Source organism: Narcine bancroftii, unplaced genomic scaffold, assembly GCF_036971445.1.
Source record: "Narcine bancroftii isolate sNarBan1 unplaced genomic scaffold, sNarBan1.hap1 Scaffold_180, whole genome shotgun sequence".
NCBI classification, from domain to species: Eukaryota; Metazoa; Chordata; class Chondrichthyes; order Torpediniformes; family Narcinidae; genus Narcine; species Narcine bancroftii.
Window position 1 is genome coordinate 107,295 of NW_027211915.1, and position 17,410 is coordinate 124,704.

Consider the following 17,410-nt stretch of genomic DNA (forward strand, 5'->3'; position numbering starts at 1 on the left):
CAGAGAGAGATCTCGGGACGGGGGGGGGGGGGGAATGAACATTCGGGTCCAGAGAGAGGTCTCGGGACGGGGGGGGGGGGAATGAACATTCGGGTCCAGAGAGGGGTCTCGGAACAGGGGGGGGGGGAATGAACATTCGGATCCTGAGAGAGGTCTCGGGACGGGGGGGGGGGGAATGAACATTCGGGTCCAGAGAGGGGTCTCGGAACAGGGGGGGGGAATGAACATTCGGATCCTGAGAGAGGTCTCGGGGCAGGGGGGGGGAATGAACATTTGGGTCCAGAGAGGGGTCTCGGAATGGGGGGGGGGGGGGAATTAACATTCGGATCCAGAGAGAGGTCTCGGGACGGGGGGGGGGGAAATGAACATTCGGATCCAGAGAGAGGTCTCGGGACGGGGGGGGGGGGGAATGAACATTCGGATCCAGAGAGAGGTCTCGGGACGGGGGGGGGCGGAAATGAACATTCGGATCCCGAGAGAGGTCTCGGGACAGGGGGGGGGGAATGAACATTCGGGTCCAGAGAGGGGTCTCGGAACGGGGGTGGGGGGGGAATGAACATTCGGATCCAGAGAGAGGTCTCGGGACAGGGGGGGGAATGAACATTCGGATCCAGAGAGAGGTCTCGGTACGGTTGGGGGGAATGAACATTCGGATCCAGAGAGAGGTCTCGGGACGGGGGGGGGGGGAATGAACATTCGGGTCCAGAGAGGATCCAGAGAGAGGTCTCGGGACGGGGGGGGGGAATGAACATTCGGATCCAGAGAGAGGTCTCGGGACGGGGGGGGGGGGAATGAACATTCGGGTCCAGAGAGGGGTCTCGGAACGGGGAGGGGCGGAAATGAACATTCGGATCCCGAGAGAGGTCTCGGGACGGGGGGGGAATGAACATTCGGGTCCAGAGAGGGGTCTCGGAACGGGGGGGGGGGGGAATGAACATTCGGATCCAGAGAGAGGTCTCAGGACGGGGGGGGGGGGGAATGAACATTCGGTTCCAGAGAGGTGTCTCGGAACAGGGGGGGGGGGGAATGAACATTCGGGTCCAGAGAGGCGTCTCGGAACGGGGGGGTGGGGGGGGATTGAACATTCGGGTCCAGAGAGGGGTCTCGGAACAGAGGGGGGGGGGGAATGAACATTCGAATCCAGAGAGAGGTCTCGGGACGGGGGGGAGGGAATGAACATTCGGGTCCAGAGAGGGGTCTCGGAACAGGGGGGGGGGGGGGAAATGAACATTCGGGTCCAAAGAGGGGTCTCGGAACAGGGGGGGGGGGAAATGAACATTCGGATCCAGAGAGGGGTCTCGGAACAGGGGGGGGGAATGAACATTCGGATCCTGAGAGAGGTCTCGGGGCAGGGGGGGGGAATGAACATTTGGGTCCAGAGAGGGGTCTCGGAATGGGGGGGGGGGGGGGAATGAACATTCGGATCACGAGAGAGGTCTCGGGACGGGGGGGGGGGGGGAATGAACATTCGGTTCCAGAGAGGGGTCTCGGAACAGGGGGGGGGGAAATGAACATTCGGGTCCAGAGAGACGTCTCGGAACGGGGGGGTGGGGGGGATTGAACATTCGGGTCCAGAGAGGGGTCTCGGAACAGAGGGGGGGGGGGAATGAACATTCGAATCCAGAGAGAGGTCTCGGGACGGGGGGGGGGAATGAACATTCGGGTCCAGAGAGGGGTCTCGGAACAGGGGGGGGGGGAAATGAACATTCGGATCCAGAGAGAGGTCTCGGGACGGGGGGGGGGGAATGAACATTCTGGTCCAGAGAGAGGTCTCGGGACGGGGGAGGGGGGGGGGAATGAACATTCGGGTCCAGAGAGGGGTCTCGGAATGGGGGGGGGGGGGGAATTAACATTCGGATCCAGAGAGAGGTCTCGGGACGGGGGGGGGGGGGAAATGAACATTCGGATCCAGAGAGAGGTCTCGGGACGGGGGGGGGGGAATGAACATTCGGATCCAGAGAGAGGTCTCGGGACGGGGGGGGGCGGAAATGAACATTCGGATCCCGAGAGAGGTCTCGGGACAGGGGGGGGGGAATGAACATTCGGGTCCAGAGAGGGGTCTCGGAACGGGGGTGGGGGGGGAATGAACATTCGGATCCAGAGAGAGGTCTCGGGACAGGGGGGGGGAATGAACATTCGGATCCAGAGAGAGGTCTCGGTACGGTTGGGGGGAATGAACATTCGGATCCAGAGAGAGGTCTCGGGACGGGGGGGGGGGGAATGAACATTCGGGTCCAGAGAGGATCCAGAGAGAGGTCTCGGGACGGGGGGGGGGGAATGAACATTCGGATCCAGAGAGAGGTCTCGGGACGGGGGGGGGGGGGGAATGAACATTCGGGTCCAGAGAGGGGTCTCGGAACGGGGAAGGGCGGAAATGAACATTCGGATCCCGAGAGAGGTCTCGGGACAGGGGGGGGGAATGAACATTCGGGTCCAGAGAGGGGTCTCGGAACGGGGGGGGGGGGGGAATGAACATTCGGATCCAGAGAGAGGTCTCAGGACGGGGGGGGGGGGAATGAACATTCGGTTCCAGAGAGGTGTCTCGGAACAGGGGGGGGGGGGAATGAACATTCGGGTCCAGAGAGGCGTCTCGGAACGGGGGGGTGGGGGGGGATTGAACATTCGGGTCCAGAGAGGGGTCTCGGAACAGAGGGGGGGGGGGAATGAACATTCGAATCCAGAGAGAGGTCTCGGGACGGGGGGGAGGGAATGAACATTCGGGTCCAGAGAGGGGTCTCGGAACAGGGGGGGGGGGGAAATGAACATTCGGGTCCAGAGAGGGGTCTCGGAACAGGGGGGGGGGGAAATGAACATTCGGATCCAGAGAGAGGTCTCGGGACGGGGGGGGGGGGGAATGAACATTCTGGTCCAGAGAGAGGTCTCGGGAAGGGGGAGGGGGGGGGGAATGAACATTCGGGTCCAGAGAGGGGTCTCGGAACAGGGGGGGGGGGGGAATGAACATTCGGGTCCAGAGAGGCGTCTCGGAACGGGGGGGTGGGGGGGATTGAACATTCGGGTCCAGAGAGGGGTCTCGGAACAGAGGGGGGGGGGGAATGAACATTCGAATCCAGAGAGAGGTCTCGGGACGGGGGGGGGGGGAATGAACATTCGGGTCCAGAGAGGGGTCTCGGAACAGGGGGGGGGGGAAATGAACATTCGGATCCAGAGAGAGGTCTCGGGACGGGGGGGGGGGGGGGAATGAACATTCTGGTCCAGAGAGAGGTCTCGGGACGGGGGAGGGGGGGGGGAATGAACATTCGGGTCCAGAGAGGGGTCTCGGAACAGGGGGGGGGGGGGAAATGAACATTCGGATCCCGAGAGAGGTCTCGGGACAGGGGGGGGGAATGAACATTCGGGTCCAGAGAGGGGTCTCGGAACAGGGGGGGGTGGGGAATGAACATTCGGATCCAGAGAGAGGTCTCAGGACGGGGTGGGGAAATGAACATTCGGGTCCAGAGAGGGGTCTCGGGACAGGGGGGAGGGGGGGGAATGAACATTCGGGTCCAGAGAGGATCCAGAGAGAGGTCTCGGGACGGGGGGGGGAAATGAACATTCTGGTCCAGAGAGAGGTCTCGGGACGGGGGGGGGGGGTGGAATGAACATTCGGGTCCAGAGAGGGGTCTCGGAACGGGGGGGGGGAATGAACATTCGGATCCCAAGAGAGGTCTCGGGACAGGGGGGGGGAATGAACATTCGGGTCCAGAGAGGGGTCTCGGAACAGGGAGGGGGGGGGAATGAACATTCGGATCCAGAGAGAGGTCTCGGGACGGGGGGGGGGGGAATGAACATTCGGGTCCAGAGAGGATCCAGAGAGAGGTCTCGGGACGGGGGGGGGGGAATGAACATTCGGATCCAGAGAGAGGTCTCGGGACGGGGGGGGGGGGGAATGAACATTCGGGTCCAGAGAGGGGTCTCGGAACGGGGGGGGGCGGAAATGAACATTCGGATCCCGAGAGAGGTCTCGGGACGGGGGGGGGGGGGGGAATGAACATTCGGATCCAGAGAGAGGTCTCGGGACGGGGGGGGGGGGAATGAACATTCGGTTCCAGAGAGGGGTCTCGGAACAGGGGGGGGGGGAATGAACATTCGGGTCCAGAGAGGCGTCTCGGAACGGGGGGGTGGGGGGGATTGAACATTCGGGTCCAGAGAGGGGTCTCGGAACAGAGGGGGGGGGGGAATGAACATTCGAATCCAGAGAGAGGTCTCGGGACGGGGGGGGGGAATGAACATTCGGGTCCAGAGAGAGGTCTCGGGACGGGGGGGGGAATGAACATTCGGGTCCAGAGAGGGGTCTCGGAACAGGGGGGGGGGGAAATGAACATTCGGGTCCAGAGAGGGGTCTCGGAACAGGGGGGGGGGTGGAAATGAACATTCGGATCCAGAGAGAGGTCTCGGGACGGGGGGGGGTGGGAATGAACATTCTGGTCCAGAGAGAGGTCTCGGGACGGGGGGGGGGGAATGAACATTCGGGTCCAGAGAGAGGTCTCGGGACGGGGGGGGGAATGAACATTCGGGTCCAGAGAGGGGTCTCGGAACAGAGGGGGGGGGGGAATGAACATTCGAATCCAGAGAGAGGTCTCGGGACGGGGGGGGGGAATGAACATTCGGGTCCAGAGAGAGGTCTCGGGACGGGGGGGGGAAATGAACATTCGGGTCCAGAGAGGGGTCTCGGAACAGGGGGGGGGGGAAATGAACATTCGGGTCCAGAGAGGGGTCTCGGAACAGGGGGGGGGGTGGAAATGAACATTCGGATCCAGAGAGAGGTCTCGGGACGGGGGGGGTGGGAATGAACATTCTGGTCCAGAGAGAGGTCTCGGGACGGGGGGGGGGGGGGAATGAACATTCGGGTCCAGAGAGGGGTCTCGGAACAGTGGGGGGGGGGAATGAACATTCGAGTCCAGGGAGGGGTCTCGGAACAGGGGAGGGGGGGAATGAACATTCGGATCCAGAGAGAGGTCTCGGGACGGGGGGGGGGGGGAATGAACATTCGGGTCCAGAGAGGGGTCTCGGAGCAGGGTGGGGGGGAATGAACATTCGGATCCAGAGAGAGGTCTCGGGACGGGGGTGGGGGGAATGAACATTCGGGTCCAGAGAGAGGTCTCGGGACGGGGGGGGGAATGAAAATTCGGGTCCAGAGAGGGGTCGCGGGGCAGTGGGGAAAAACATTCGGCTCCAGAGAGGGTCTCTGGGGGGGGGGGAGCGGGTGGTGTAAACATTCAGATCTCGAGAGGGATCTCGAGATCGGGATTGGGGGGGCGGGTGAAATTGAAGTGCCAGTTAATGAAGTAGACAAAGTAGTTAAACAATAATCATGGCTTTTATTAGCAGAAACTAATGGTACAATAATGAAATACAATGGGTGCATACACAGTTGTACCCAAGGGGAATGTCTTTAATGGTAGAGGTAATACACGGCCAATGTCAATAAGGCAAGGCTAGCCGAAAGGAAGACTGACAGCTCAGCGGAGATTCACCACAGTCTCCCCCTGACAGACTGGGACAGCTGCTGGGTAAAATGTAAGTAAGCAATTTAAAGCAAACAATACATTGATACCATACATGGCATTGAGAACTCACTAACAGTCAAAACATACCAGTATCTAGCAAAGCATAGGAATATAATGAGATGTTTATGAATACTGGAGCCTCTTGGGTTGTTTACGGATACAAGTAGATTTTCTAATTGGGACAGGTGCTGGCTTTGCAACCTTGGGTGCCATTCTTTCTGGTTTACTCTTGTGAACAATAGCCCAGAATGGGTAGCTCTGTTGTGTTGAAAACACATTTGTCCTCGTTAAATGTAAGGTTGAGTTCTTTAGCTGTTGTTAGGAATTTCTTTAAGTTGCTGTCGTGTTCAGTCTGGATGACTTTGTACGGCCCTTTGTAAGTCCTCTTCAGAAGGGTCGTGAACGGGCCTCGCTGAATAAAAACGTACTGTGCGGAGTGCAGCTCGCAAGAGGCCCATGTCCCGTGTCTGGGCGGCGGTGGGGGTGTGAAGGAGCCCAACTGGTCCTGGAGGTGGGGGAGTAGCTCATGTGGTGACCACCGGGGTTTGTGAGGTGCATTGACGAACTCACTGGGTAGTGCTAGTGGTGTGCCATAGACCAGCTCGTCTGATGACACCTGTAGATCATCTTTGGGTGTCGAGAGGATGCCCAGGAGCATCCAAGGCAGTTCATCCACCCAGTCGGGACTGTTGAAGTGGGCCATAAGCGTCGACTTGAGGTGGCAGTGTAGTCACTCGACTAGCCCATTGGCCTGTGGGTGATAGGCTGTGGTGCGGTGTAGCTCGATCCCCAGCCTGTTGGGGAGCTGCACCCAGAGTGCAGAGGTGAACTGGGCACCCCAGTCACTGGTGAGGTGATTCAGGATGCTGAACCTGGCGACCCAACCGTCCAACAGCACTCGGAAGCAGGAGTCTGTGGAGGCATCTAGCATCGGGATTGCCTCAGGCCAACGAGTGATGCGGTCCACCACCATGGAAAGGTAACGGTTACCACGGGAAATGGGTAAGGGCCCGATGATGTCCACATGAATGAGGCTGAACCATTCCCGGAAGTGCTCGAACTCCTGTATGGGCGCTCTGGTGTGCCTGTGCACCTTGGAAAGCTGGCAATGGGTGTAGGTTCTAGCCCAGCCCGCGATCTGATTCTGCAGCCCGTGCCAGACAAAATGCTCTGCCACCATACAGACCATGGACCTGATGGAAGGGTGCAAAAGGGCATGGATATGGTGGAAGACTTGCCTGCGCCACTGCTGGTGAACCACTGGTCGTGGGATGCCCATGGAGACATCACACAGGACTGCTAGGAGCCGGGAGGTCCTGGAATCGCAGGCCCGTGATGGCAGTCCTAAGGTTCACGTCTCCTCGTTGGACTTCTGGTCCTGGGTGAGCTGGTCAAAGTAGAGGCCAGGTGTCAGGACACAGATGGCCGGTCATGAGAGTTCATCGACGACCACGTTGTCTTTCCCCACCTTGTGCTGAACGTCGGGTGGTAAACTCCGACATGAAGGAGAGGTGACGTTGCTGGCGGGCTGACCAGGGATACTTTGCCATGGTGAGTGTCTGAGTGAGGGGTTTGTGGTCGGTAAAGATGGTAAAAGCCCTTCCCTCCAAGAAATAGCGGAAATGCCGCACCGCCAGGTACATGCCCAGTAACTCACAGTCGAAGGCACTATACTTGCCCTCTGGTGGGTGAAGAAGCCGGTGGCTTCCACTGTTCATTCACTTGCTGCTTCAGGACAGCGCCAACAGCTGTGGCAGAGGCATCGACGGAGAGCGCAATGTGCAGGTCGGTGTGTGGGTGGGCGAGCATGGTAGCCTTCACGAGGGCATCCTTTGTGGCCTCTAATGTCCTGAAGGCTCTGGAGTCCAGGCAAGTGTTTTGTGTTTGGCCGCGATGAGGGCGAAGAGTGGCTGCATGATGCGCGCAGTGCCTGGGATGAAACGGTTATAGAAGTTGACCATACCTGCAAAATCCTCCAGAGCTTCTTGAGGTTGTCCGGGCGTGGGAACTCCTTGATTGCGGCGGGCGTAGCTCCTTCGGCCGTGATGGTATGGTCCAGGAACTGCATGGACTCTTTCCCGAACTGGCACTTGGCCGGGTTGATGGTAAGGCTGAAGTCGGCCAGCCGGGAGAAAAGGGCATGTAGGTGGGCCTTGTGTTGCGCCTGATACCTGCTGGCAACAAGGATGTCATCCAAGTAAATGAAGACGAAATCCAGGTCCCTGCCCACTGAGTCCATGAGGCGCTAGAAGGTCTGAGTGGGATTCTTGAGCTCGAATGGCATGCGAAGGAATTCGAACAAGCCGAAGGGGGTGATGATGGCCATCTTGGGTATATCCTTGGGGTGCACCGGGATTTGGTGATACCCGCGCACCAGGTCGACCTTGGAGAATACCCTCATGCTATGCAGGTTGGCCATAAAGTCCTGGATGTGAGGGATTGGGTAACGGTCAGGAACTGTCGCCTCGTTGAGCTGACGGTAGTCTCCGCTGGGGCGCCAGCCACTGGAGGCTTTGGGACCAGTTGGAGTGGTGAGGCCCAAGGGCTGTCAGAGCGTCGAATGATCCCTAGCATCAGCAGATGCAAAAAAATTCTTCGCCACCTGGAGCTTATCCAGCAGGAGCCAGTATGCCTTTCTGTGGACTGGTGGGGATGTGATGGAACACCCTGTGGTCCGGTGAGGCAGCGGAGAACTGTGGCTTGAGGGCTGGAAACTCATACAAGATGCGCTGAAACTTGTCCTTGGGTGTGCTGATCGTGGCCATCTGCGGCTGCTCTGTGCTGGAGACTTTGAGGCGAATGGCCTGGAAGGTACGGGCATCTACCAGACACCTACCTCGAATGTCAACCAGGAGCCCGTGGGTGAGGAGGAAGTCGGCACCCAGGATGGCAGTCGGAAGGGACGAGATCGTGAACCTCTATGAGAACTTTTACCAACCAATCTGGAAGTGGAAGGTCTTGTCTCCATATGTCCGGTTCTCCGTTGCATTGGCCGCACTGAGGGGAGGTCCTCAAGGCCGGTTCCTAGAGTCTGTGGCCATGGTCGGAATGATGCTGATGTGGGCCCCACCGTCGACGAGCAAATGTTGGCCGCTGACTGAGTCCTGCAGGTAGAGAAGGCTGTGTTCTTGCCAGTTGCTGCAGCCATTAACAGCGGCCGGCCTGCTCGTTTCCCTGGAATGAGCAGGGCTGACGACACTTCTGAGCCTTGGCTCCCCAGCGTTGGTGGTAGAAGCAGAGGCCTGGAGCAGATGTCTTGCCTCTGGTTATGCTCTTTGTGGCCCCTGCAGGAACCAGGTGTTCTACCGCAGCGCTAGAGGAAGGCTTGGAGTGGTCATGCCCATGACTCGCGACCTGCTGGACTGCTGAGCCCTCCGGGAATCACTTGAGCCATAGCTCTTGAGCCTTCTGAGCGACCTTCCTCGGGTCAGCAAAGCTCTCTTGGGCCAGTAGTGGCCAGATGTTCTCAGGCAGATGGTCGAGAAAGATGCGCTCAGAAAGTGGGCAGTTGGTGTGATTGCCCACGAGTGCGAGCACCTCGTCCATTAGCTCCATCGGGGACCTGTCCCCCAAGGCGTCGAGGTGCAGCATCCGAGCAGCACGCTGGCACCTGGATAGTCCGAAGGAGCTGGTGAGCACCTGCTCGATGGTCCCATATTTATCTTCTGCAGCTGGGTGTTGAACGAGGTGCAGCACACGTTTGCGGTGGCCTGGTCCAGGGCGGCGACCACATGGTAGAACCTGGTCGTGTCTGATGAAATCTGGCGGAGGTGAAACTGAGCCTCTGCGTGGCTGAACCAGGTCTCTGGCTCCTGAACCCAGAAGTCGGGGAGTTTGATGGCTATAGCACTGATCGAAGGGTCACTCGTGTTGGGTTCAAAGGCGTTTGAACCTGTTGAGGTCACCAATTGTAGCGGCAGCTACACTGCTAACTGAAATAACACACAACCAGATGGATTGAGCTCAGTGAGCAGAACTGATTTATTGCTGGCTGCCTGGCTGGCCTTGTACTCCCAGCCCGGACCTGGCTGAGAACCACGCTGGGGGCACTGATGTCACCAGGGCGTCATGTGGGTCCCCAAGCGTGGACTTCTGAGTCTGGTGCCGAGGTTGAATGGGAAATTCCCGACGGCACCGTTTTGGCTGGCTGCCTGCTGCATGTGTTACAAGTGGGGCCGGTTCGCCTGCCCAATGGCGTGCTGCCACACCCCAGTCTCCGGGTCTCAGCTTTAATAAACTCATGATCCTCCTTGCTGTAAGAATGGCTCTTAGTAGCGATGGGCCGACACTCGGGATAAATCACTGAAAAGGGAGGGAGCTTTGATCTTTAATGTGGACAGTCCGCAGTAACTAGTGTGGGGGATGGTAAGTGTAGGTGGTAGCCCATCAAAATTTAACACTACACTTTTCATCTGAGATTGAATATCCAACCCCAGTAACACAGGAGTGCAGAGCTCAGGCATTACAAAGAGCCAAACATCATCATGGCAATGTCCCTGCAAGTTTAAAGTAATTTTACTCTTGTCCCGTACAGTTTTTGTAAGTTCATTACAAGCCATCGATATCTTTCAGATCGCTGGATATCTCTGCAAATTTAAGGCTTTGGCGACCTTCTTGTGGATGTAGCTGTCAGTACTTCCCGAGTCTATTAAGCAATCGAGAGTCTCACCATTCACCTGCCCCTTCATAGTCGACCGTTCCAGTCTGTAACAACCTCCAAGCTTTACAGTCAATTGAGCCGTCACAGGGGAACTTTGTGTTGATCTCACCTCGCCGTCACTTGAAGATTCCTCCTTTTCACAGTTGTCTTCCATTCCCGCAGCTTCAAGATGAATTTCCTTGGTGCTACTCTTCTTCTTTCAGTGGGAGTACTTTTTGCCCTACACACTTTAGCAAAACATAGAAAATAGGTGCAGGAGTAGGCCATTAGCCCTTCAAGCCTACACCGCCATTCATTATGATCATGGCTGATCAGTACCCGGTTCCTACCTTCTCCCCATACTCCCTAATCACCTTGGCCACAAGGGCCAAATCTAACCTACACTTAAATATTGACAGGGAACCGGCCTCAACTACTTCCTGTGGGAAAAAAAAATTCCACAAATTTGCCACTCTCTGAGAGAAGAAAATTTTCCTCATCTCAGTTCTAAAATCTTCCCCCTTTATCCTTAAACTATGGCCCCTGGTTCTGGTTTTTCCCAGCATTGGAAACCTCTTTCCTGCATCTAATCTGTCTAAATCCTTAAGATTCCCCCCCCATCTTCTAAATTCCATAGAATATAAGCCTAGTCTATCCAACCTTTCTTCATATGCGAGTCCCTCCATCCCTGGTATCAGCCTAGTGAACCTTCTCTGGAACCCCTCCAAGGCAACGATATCCTTCCTCAGATAAGGTGACCAAAACTGTACGCAGTACTCCAGGTGTGGTCTCACCAAGGCCCTGTCCTGCTGCAGCAGGATCTCCCTACTCCTGGACTCAAATCCTCTCGTTACGAACGCCAACATACCATTCGCCCTCCTCACCACCTGCTGCACCTGCTCGCCCACTTTCAATGACTGATGCACAGCAACACCCAAGTGGCCGAGTTTCCCACAATAGCTGCAGGTAGCAAATAGAGCTGGGCACTTCTGTATGGGGTGCCAGCTCTTATCACAGAAGTAACATTTGCCAGGGGTTCGCCTTTTTCTTTGGGGTTCCAGCACTCCTGGGTTTCCTTTTCGATTTCTAGCATTTCACTGGACCGCATGGCGCTTCTCAGTGTTTTGGCTAGAGTGACTGCCTCCATCTCCAGCAGCCTCTGACTGATGTAACTGGAGTCAATCCCATTGACGAAAGCATCAGCTTCAAGGCATTGTGGTGTTGTTGCACATTGACATCATATTTGTTTGCCAGTGAGTTGAGGGCCAGTGTATCGGCAGCATCGCTTTCCCCGAGTTTCTGGCATTTAGTCAGCAAATGGTGTCGAGCAAGTAAGTGGTCAGAGGTTCCCGGGCTATAGCCAGAGTGGTAGCTCCTTGCATTACGACAAAAGGGACTTCACCCAGCAGGGAATTCAAGTGGCCTCATCGACCATGTTGTTTTGAGCTATGTAGTAATCTAAACAAGCAATCCAGTGGTTGAAAATTTCTCTAGCCCTCAGGGCAGACTGGTCGATTCAGCCGCTCATCTGAAGATTCCTCCCTTTCACAGTTGTCTTCCATTCCCGCAGCTCCAGGATGAATTTTCTTGGTGCTTCTCTTCTTCTTATCAGTGAGAGTACTTTTCACCCTACACGCTTTAGTGAAGTGGCTGAGTTTCCCACAATAGCTGCAGGTCCAGAGAGGGGTTTCAGGAGAGGGGAAGGGGGAGTAAACATTCAAGTCCAGAGAGGGGTCTCAGGACGGGTGGGGCGGGGGTAGTAAACATTCAGGTCCAGAGAGGGGTCTCAGGGCAGGGGGCGGGGGGAGTAAACATTCAGGTCCAGAGAAGGGTCTTGGGACAGGGGGGGGGGGGGGGAGACATTTGGGTCCAGGGAGGTGAATTGGAATGGATCCATGTCACCACTCAGGCAAGAGCTGATGTACTTCAGCACCAGCCTCTCAAACACTTCATCACTGTTGATGTGAGTGGCACTGGTGGACAGTCATTTCAACCATTTACCACACTCTTCTTGGGCAATGGTTTAGTTGAGGTCTGTTTAAAACAGGTAGGTACTGCGTCCTGTCCGAGTGAGATGTTGAAGACATCGGTGAATACATTGGCAAGTTGGTCAGCGCAGGTTTTAATTTAGGCCCTCCTACAGCTGTTGGGTATCCTTCGTTGTTTCCATTCTTGTCTGGAATCTTCACTTCATTCTTCCTTGATTGAAGAGACCAGAACTGACTGTAGTATTCCAGATGCAGCCTTACCCTGTAGACTTGCCTGTGCCTAAATCCAATCTCTCCAGCAAAGATGGCCAACATTCCATTGGCCTTCTCAATTACCCATTGCACCTGTAAACTAACCTTTTGTGAGTCATGAGCCACCACTCCGAGGTCTCTTTGCATCTCGCATCGCTGAAATTTTCCAGCTTGAGTGGACAAAGGTGCCTTCTTTTCCATCATTCTTTGGGGTTGCCAACAGGGCTGCAACAACGGGGAAAACCTTCCCGACCTAACTCCCAGATTTGGGAGCAAGGGGGGAAAAAAAAGCAGAAGGCCTGAGTGGATTACAATGGACCTGTGGGGCCAAATGGCCGGTACACTATGAAAACTTTCTCCTTTCTTTGTCTTTCCACTGAGTTAACTGGTGAGGGATGTGTCACGAGTTGACAGGACTGGTTTCACCCTATTGTGAAATGGAATGGGTTTGTAAAGGTTAGAGTTTCTCAGCTATGAAGTCACTCAACTGTTCCAAAGACCTGCCTGGGTTTGTAAAGAACTCCATTCCCTGCTGAAGTAAATAAACTCCAAGGGTGTGGTTGCCCCAGGTCCTATGGTGATTTTTATATTTAGTTTGAAAGGTTATACACCACAGATGATGAAAACCTGAGCTGGTATCTCTGATGGCCTGGACGGGGTGGCGGAGCCAATTGCGTAGACTGGTTGCCTGTGGAGGGAACCTTGTGGCATGCAGAAAAGCCTCCTTGGCTTTGCGGTGTGGGGTGCTGAAATCTGTTTGAAACTGCCGAGGATGCGTGCACTGGTAGTTTCGAGAGGAATAGGTCTTTGAACAGGAAACCGTCTATGCCTGCCTGCCAGGACCACCATCTCGTGCATAGCTTGGTGATGTTGAGGATTCTAATGGTGTGCTTGTGCTGGATGAGCTCTAGGATGTCAAAGAGCTGTTGTACTTATGCTCCATTGGTGAGTTTTCTATGAATGAGCTTATTTTGGCAGCTGTGCTGGCGTCCATGGCGCTGATGATGTGCCCAACCTGGTGTCCTCTGAAATGATTCCTTTTTTAAAAACTTTTTATTTAATACTTCACCATGAACCATGTCAATAACAATATATACAAATATTCATCATTAAAATATACACAGTGACATTTTCATTTTCCTCCCGCCCTCCCCATCTCCTATAATGTAAAGCAAGAAATAAAAAGAAAAAAAATAAACAATTAAAAAAAACACAAAAGAAAAGAAAAAGAAATAGTGTCGTCCAAGATACCACTTTGAATTATTTTCGTACTTTTATCTTATCACTTTAAGAGATCTGAAATCTGCAGATTCTAAAATGGTCAAATCCCAAATTTGTTCAAATAAAGTATGATTGGAGGTATTTTTTTCTAATGGAATACACTTGTTCATTTCTATGGACAATTGGTGTATTTTTAAGGTTGCCTCCGTTTTCCAAGTTATCATTATGCACTTTTTTGCTGCTGCGAGCGCAATCATGGTAAATCTTTTTTGAGTTTTGTCTAATTTTAGGCCTAATTCTTTGTCTTTTATGGTGTTTAACAGGAAGATTTCTGGATATTTTGCTATCTTATTTTTTGTAATTCTATTTAATATTGTTTAAATCCTCCCAAAAAGTTTTCACTTTTGTACATGTCCAAATTGCATGTAATGTTGTTCCAATTTCTTGTTTGCAATGCAAGCATCTATCTGATATTGTTGGATTCCACTCTTTTAACTTTTGAGGTGTAACATATAATCTGTGTAGCCAATTGTATTATATGAAACCGAGTATTTATTGTATTACTCATGGTTCCTGTGCATAGTTCCTTCCATGTTTCATTCTTTATTCTGAAACAATTCCCCTGATGTGGAACTGGGACTCAGCCAGCTGTAGCCAGTTCCTGGGCTGGCTTGCCCAGAATGGCGGGAGATGTACACCCACCGGGTTGGTCGTGGGTGCTGCGACTGGATTCAGCCAGTTGCTGTGGCACAGCGGCAATGCCAAGGGTATGTGGAGCAGAACAGTGAGTACTGTTTCTCCCACCACCGATGAGGCAGGAATGTCCGGTGGTGCATCTTCCCCACCTCCCGCCCCCCCACCCCCATATTGTACCCCACCACCAGAACCAACATAGAAATGGGCAGGCCGGCTGCTGATAGGGGCCTTGGTGGTTGGCACACAGAGGCCTTCTCTACCTCTGAGACTAGAGGACCAAGAGGGTTTCCTCGTCGACACCGGTGTGGAGATCAGTCTCATCTCGCCCATTTTCTTTGAGGCGCGAAACAACACCAAAAGCTTTCCCCTGCAAGCAGCCAATGGGTCCTTCATTCCCAGCTATGGGACCCGCCTGGTCACCATCCATCTTGCAGATGGTACAGAAGAGCACCGGTAGTTGGCATCTGTGTGGCAGCTACTAACGACTAAATGAGGTGATGGTCCCAGACAAGTACCCCATCCCACATGTCCAGGATTTCACCACGAGACTACAGGGCTGCAGAGTATTCTCCAAGGTGGACCTTGAAGAGGTACCAAATCCTGGTACACCCTAGCGATGTCCAAAAGACAGCCATCATCACACCTTTTGGACTCTTTCAATTCCTAAGAATGCCTTTCAGACTCAAGAACACGGCCCAGACATTCCAGCGGTTAATGGACTTGGTCGGCAGGGACCTCAACTTCACCTTCGTTTATCTATATGACATCCTCATTGCCAGCCCCAAAACCAGCACCTACAGGACGCACTTCATCCGCCTGTTCGACAGACTGCAGCAGTTTGGGCTCACAGTGAACCCGGCCAAGTGCCAGTTTGGCCTGCAAATAATAGACTTCCTAGGGCACTGCATCACCCCTGAGGGTGCCACGCCACTACCCAACAAGAGGGAGGCCATTCAGAATTTCCCCAGCACAAGCACGATCAAAGGGCTACAGGAGTTCTTGGGGATGGTCACTTCTACCACTATTTCCTCCCAGGAGCAGCCACCCTCATGCAGCCCCTGTTCAACCTTGTCAAACTCAGTGACAAGACACTGCAATGAATGCCAGAGGCCGCAGGGGATAACCACACCACCAAGGCAGCACTGGCGAAGGCCACAGCATGGGCACACCTGAATCCCACCTCCCCACTGGGCCCTCACAATGGATGATTCAGACAGAGTGGTGGGTGTGTTGCTAGAGCAATGGATCGATGAACACCGGCAACCCCTGGCCTTCTTCAGTAAGCTCCTCTGAACACCAGAGCTCAAGTACACCGTGTTTGACTGTGAACTGCTGGCCTTGTACCTGGTGATACAGCACTTCCACTACATGATAGATGGGAGAGTGTTCACCACCTACACAGACCACAAACTGTTGTCCCGACACTGAACAAGGTTTTGGACCCGTGGTTGGCAAGACAACAACTGCACCTCTTGGAATTCATCACGGATATCCGCCACGTTACAGGCAAAGCCAACGTAGTAGTTAATACGCTGTCCTGGCCCATGGTTGCCTCAAGTTGCCTGGTGGTGGGTAAGATTGGCCTTGGGGATCTAGAGAGCCAGAGGGAGGATGCAGAAGTCCAGGAGTACTGGACTACCACCACCAGCCTGAAGGTCAGAGACGTCTGCCCCATGCCAGGGGAACTGGCCCTGCTGTGCGACACTTCTACCAGATCCCCAAGGCCGATCTTTCCCACCTCGGGCAACTTTGGGTTTTCAACCAGATACATGGTTTATCACACCCCTCCATAATGTCCATGGTCTGCCTGCTCTCAGTCAAGTTCGTGTGGCATGGGCTCTGCCGAGACATTACCCTGAGGGCCAAAACCTGCTTACAGTGCCAGTGTGCCAAGGTCCACCGGCCCTTGAGCTGGAGCAACGCAGGTTTGAATATGTCCACATTGACAATGTTGGCCCCCTTCCCGGTAAGCCAAGGTATATCTGTTCACGACCATCGACAGTTTCACCCCCGGCCAAAGGAAATACCCACAGCTGCCATCATGGACCGGCTGCATGTTGCAGCGATTTGGCCTGTTTGCTCTCACAGTCGCTCAGCCTGCTACAACCTGACATAAAGACGGAAGAAATGCAAATAGCCTACAGGTCAGACTGTCTGTGGAGAGAGAGAGTGAGAGAGACTAAGAGGATAATATTTCATCTGTCAGCACAACATACAAGGCAGCTTCCTTCTTGAAACATTGACTCCATTCCTGCTTCCTTAGATGCTACTCAACCTGCTGAGTATTTCCAGCATTGTGTCAGACAGCAGAGGCATAGAGCGGCCACTTAGGCAGATACTGCAATGGATCTGTGTTCATACTTGACCTCTGGTGCTGCTTGCACCAAGGTTACCCTTTCTTTGTTTTCTTCCCACCTACATCGTGGTCACTTTTGCCGGGATGCTCCCCAGTTCAGTGATGTAAGTGATTATTTACAGTCTCTAAACACAAGGAACAATGGTTGATATCCCTGCTTGCAGAGAAGATTCATGGGAATGTTGCAGTGACTGGCAGGGTTAAACCAATGCACGATTTAAAAGTGAACGGTAAGGCTTTGGTGAGTGTTGTAGAACAGAGGGACTAAGGGATAGTTCCACGATGGTGGTGATGCAAGGACACAGGGTGGTGAAGTCCTAGAGCACAACTAGACAAGAGGTGGATGAGACAGTGCTTGGAATACTGTGCTGTTTTAAGGACACCCCAGAGAGAGGAAGTGGGTGGGAAAGATTCTCTGAGATACTCCCATGGACCTGAGGGGGCTCAGGTTACAAGGAGAGGCTGGGATGTTTCTCTCTGGAGCATCGGAGGCTGAGGATGAACATTATCGAAGTTCATCAAATCAGGATAAAGTGGACAGTCACAGACACTTTTCCCAAAGGTCGGACAATCAAAAATTAGAGGAACTGATTTAAAGTTGGGGTGGGGGGAGGGGTTGGTGGGAGACTTAAAGGAGACCTTCTTCACACAGAAGGTGGCAGGTGTGTTGGACAACCTGGCAGAAGAAGGGTGGATGGTTGTGAAACAACTTTGGTTGAAAGATATTTGGACAGGGATATGGGCCGGATGC

General features: G+C 54.2%; 2 protein-coding genes across 2 annotated transcripts in view; one reads left to right on the forward strand and one right to left on the reverse strand.

Moving 5' to 3' along the window:
• Positions 1 to 17,410, forward strand: part of LOC138750586 (von Willebrand factor A domain-containing protein 5A-like) — a 29,124-nt gene that overhangs the window by 1,513 nt on the left and 10,201 nt on the right. The gene's annotated exons all lie outside the window — the stretch shown is intronic.
• On the reverse strand, positions 1,847 to 2,962 carry LOC138750590 (uncharacterized). The gene has a single exon (XM_069912706.1). The coding sequence runs from the start codon at positions 2,960 to 2,962 to the stop codon at positions 1,847 to 1,849; it is 1,116 nt and encodes a 371-aa protein (XP_069768807.1).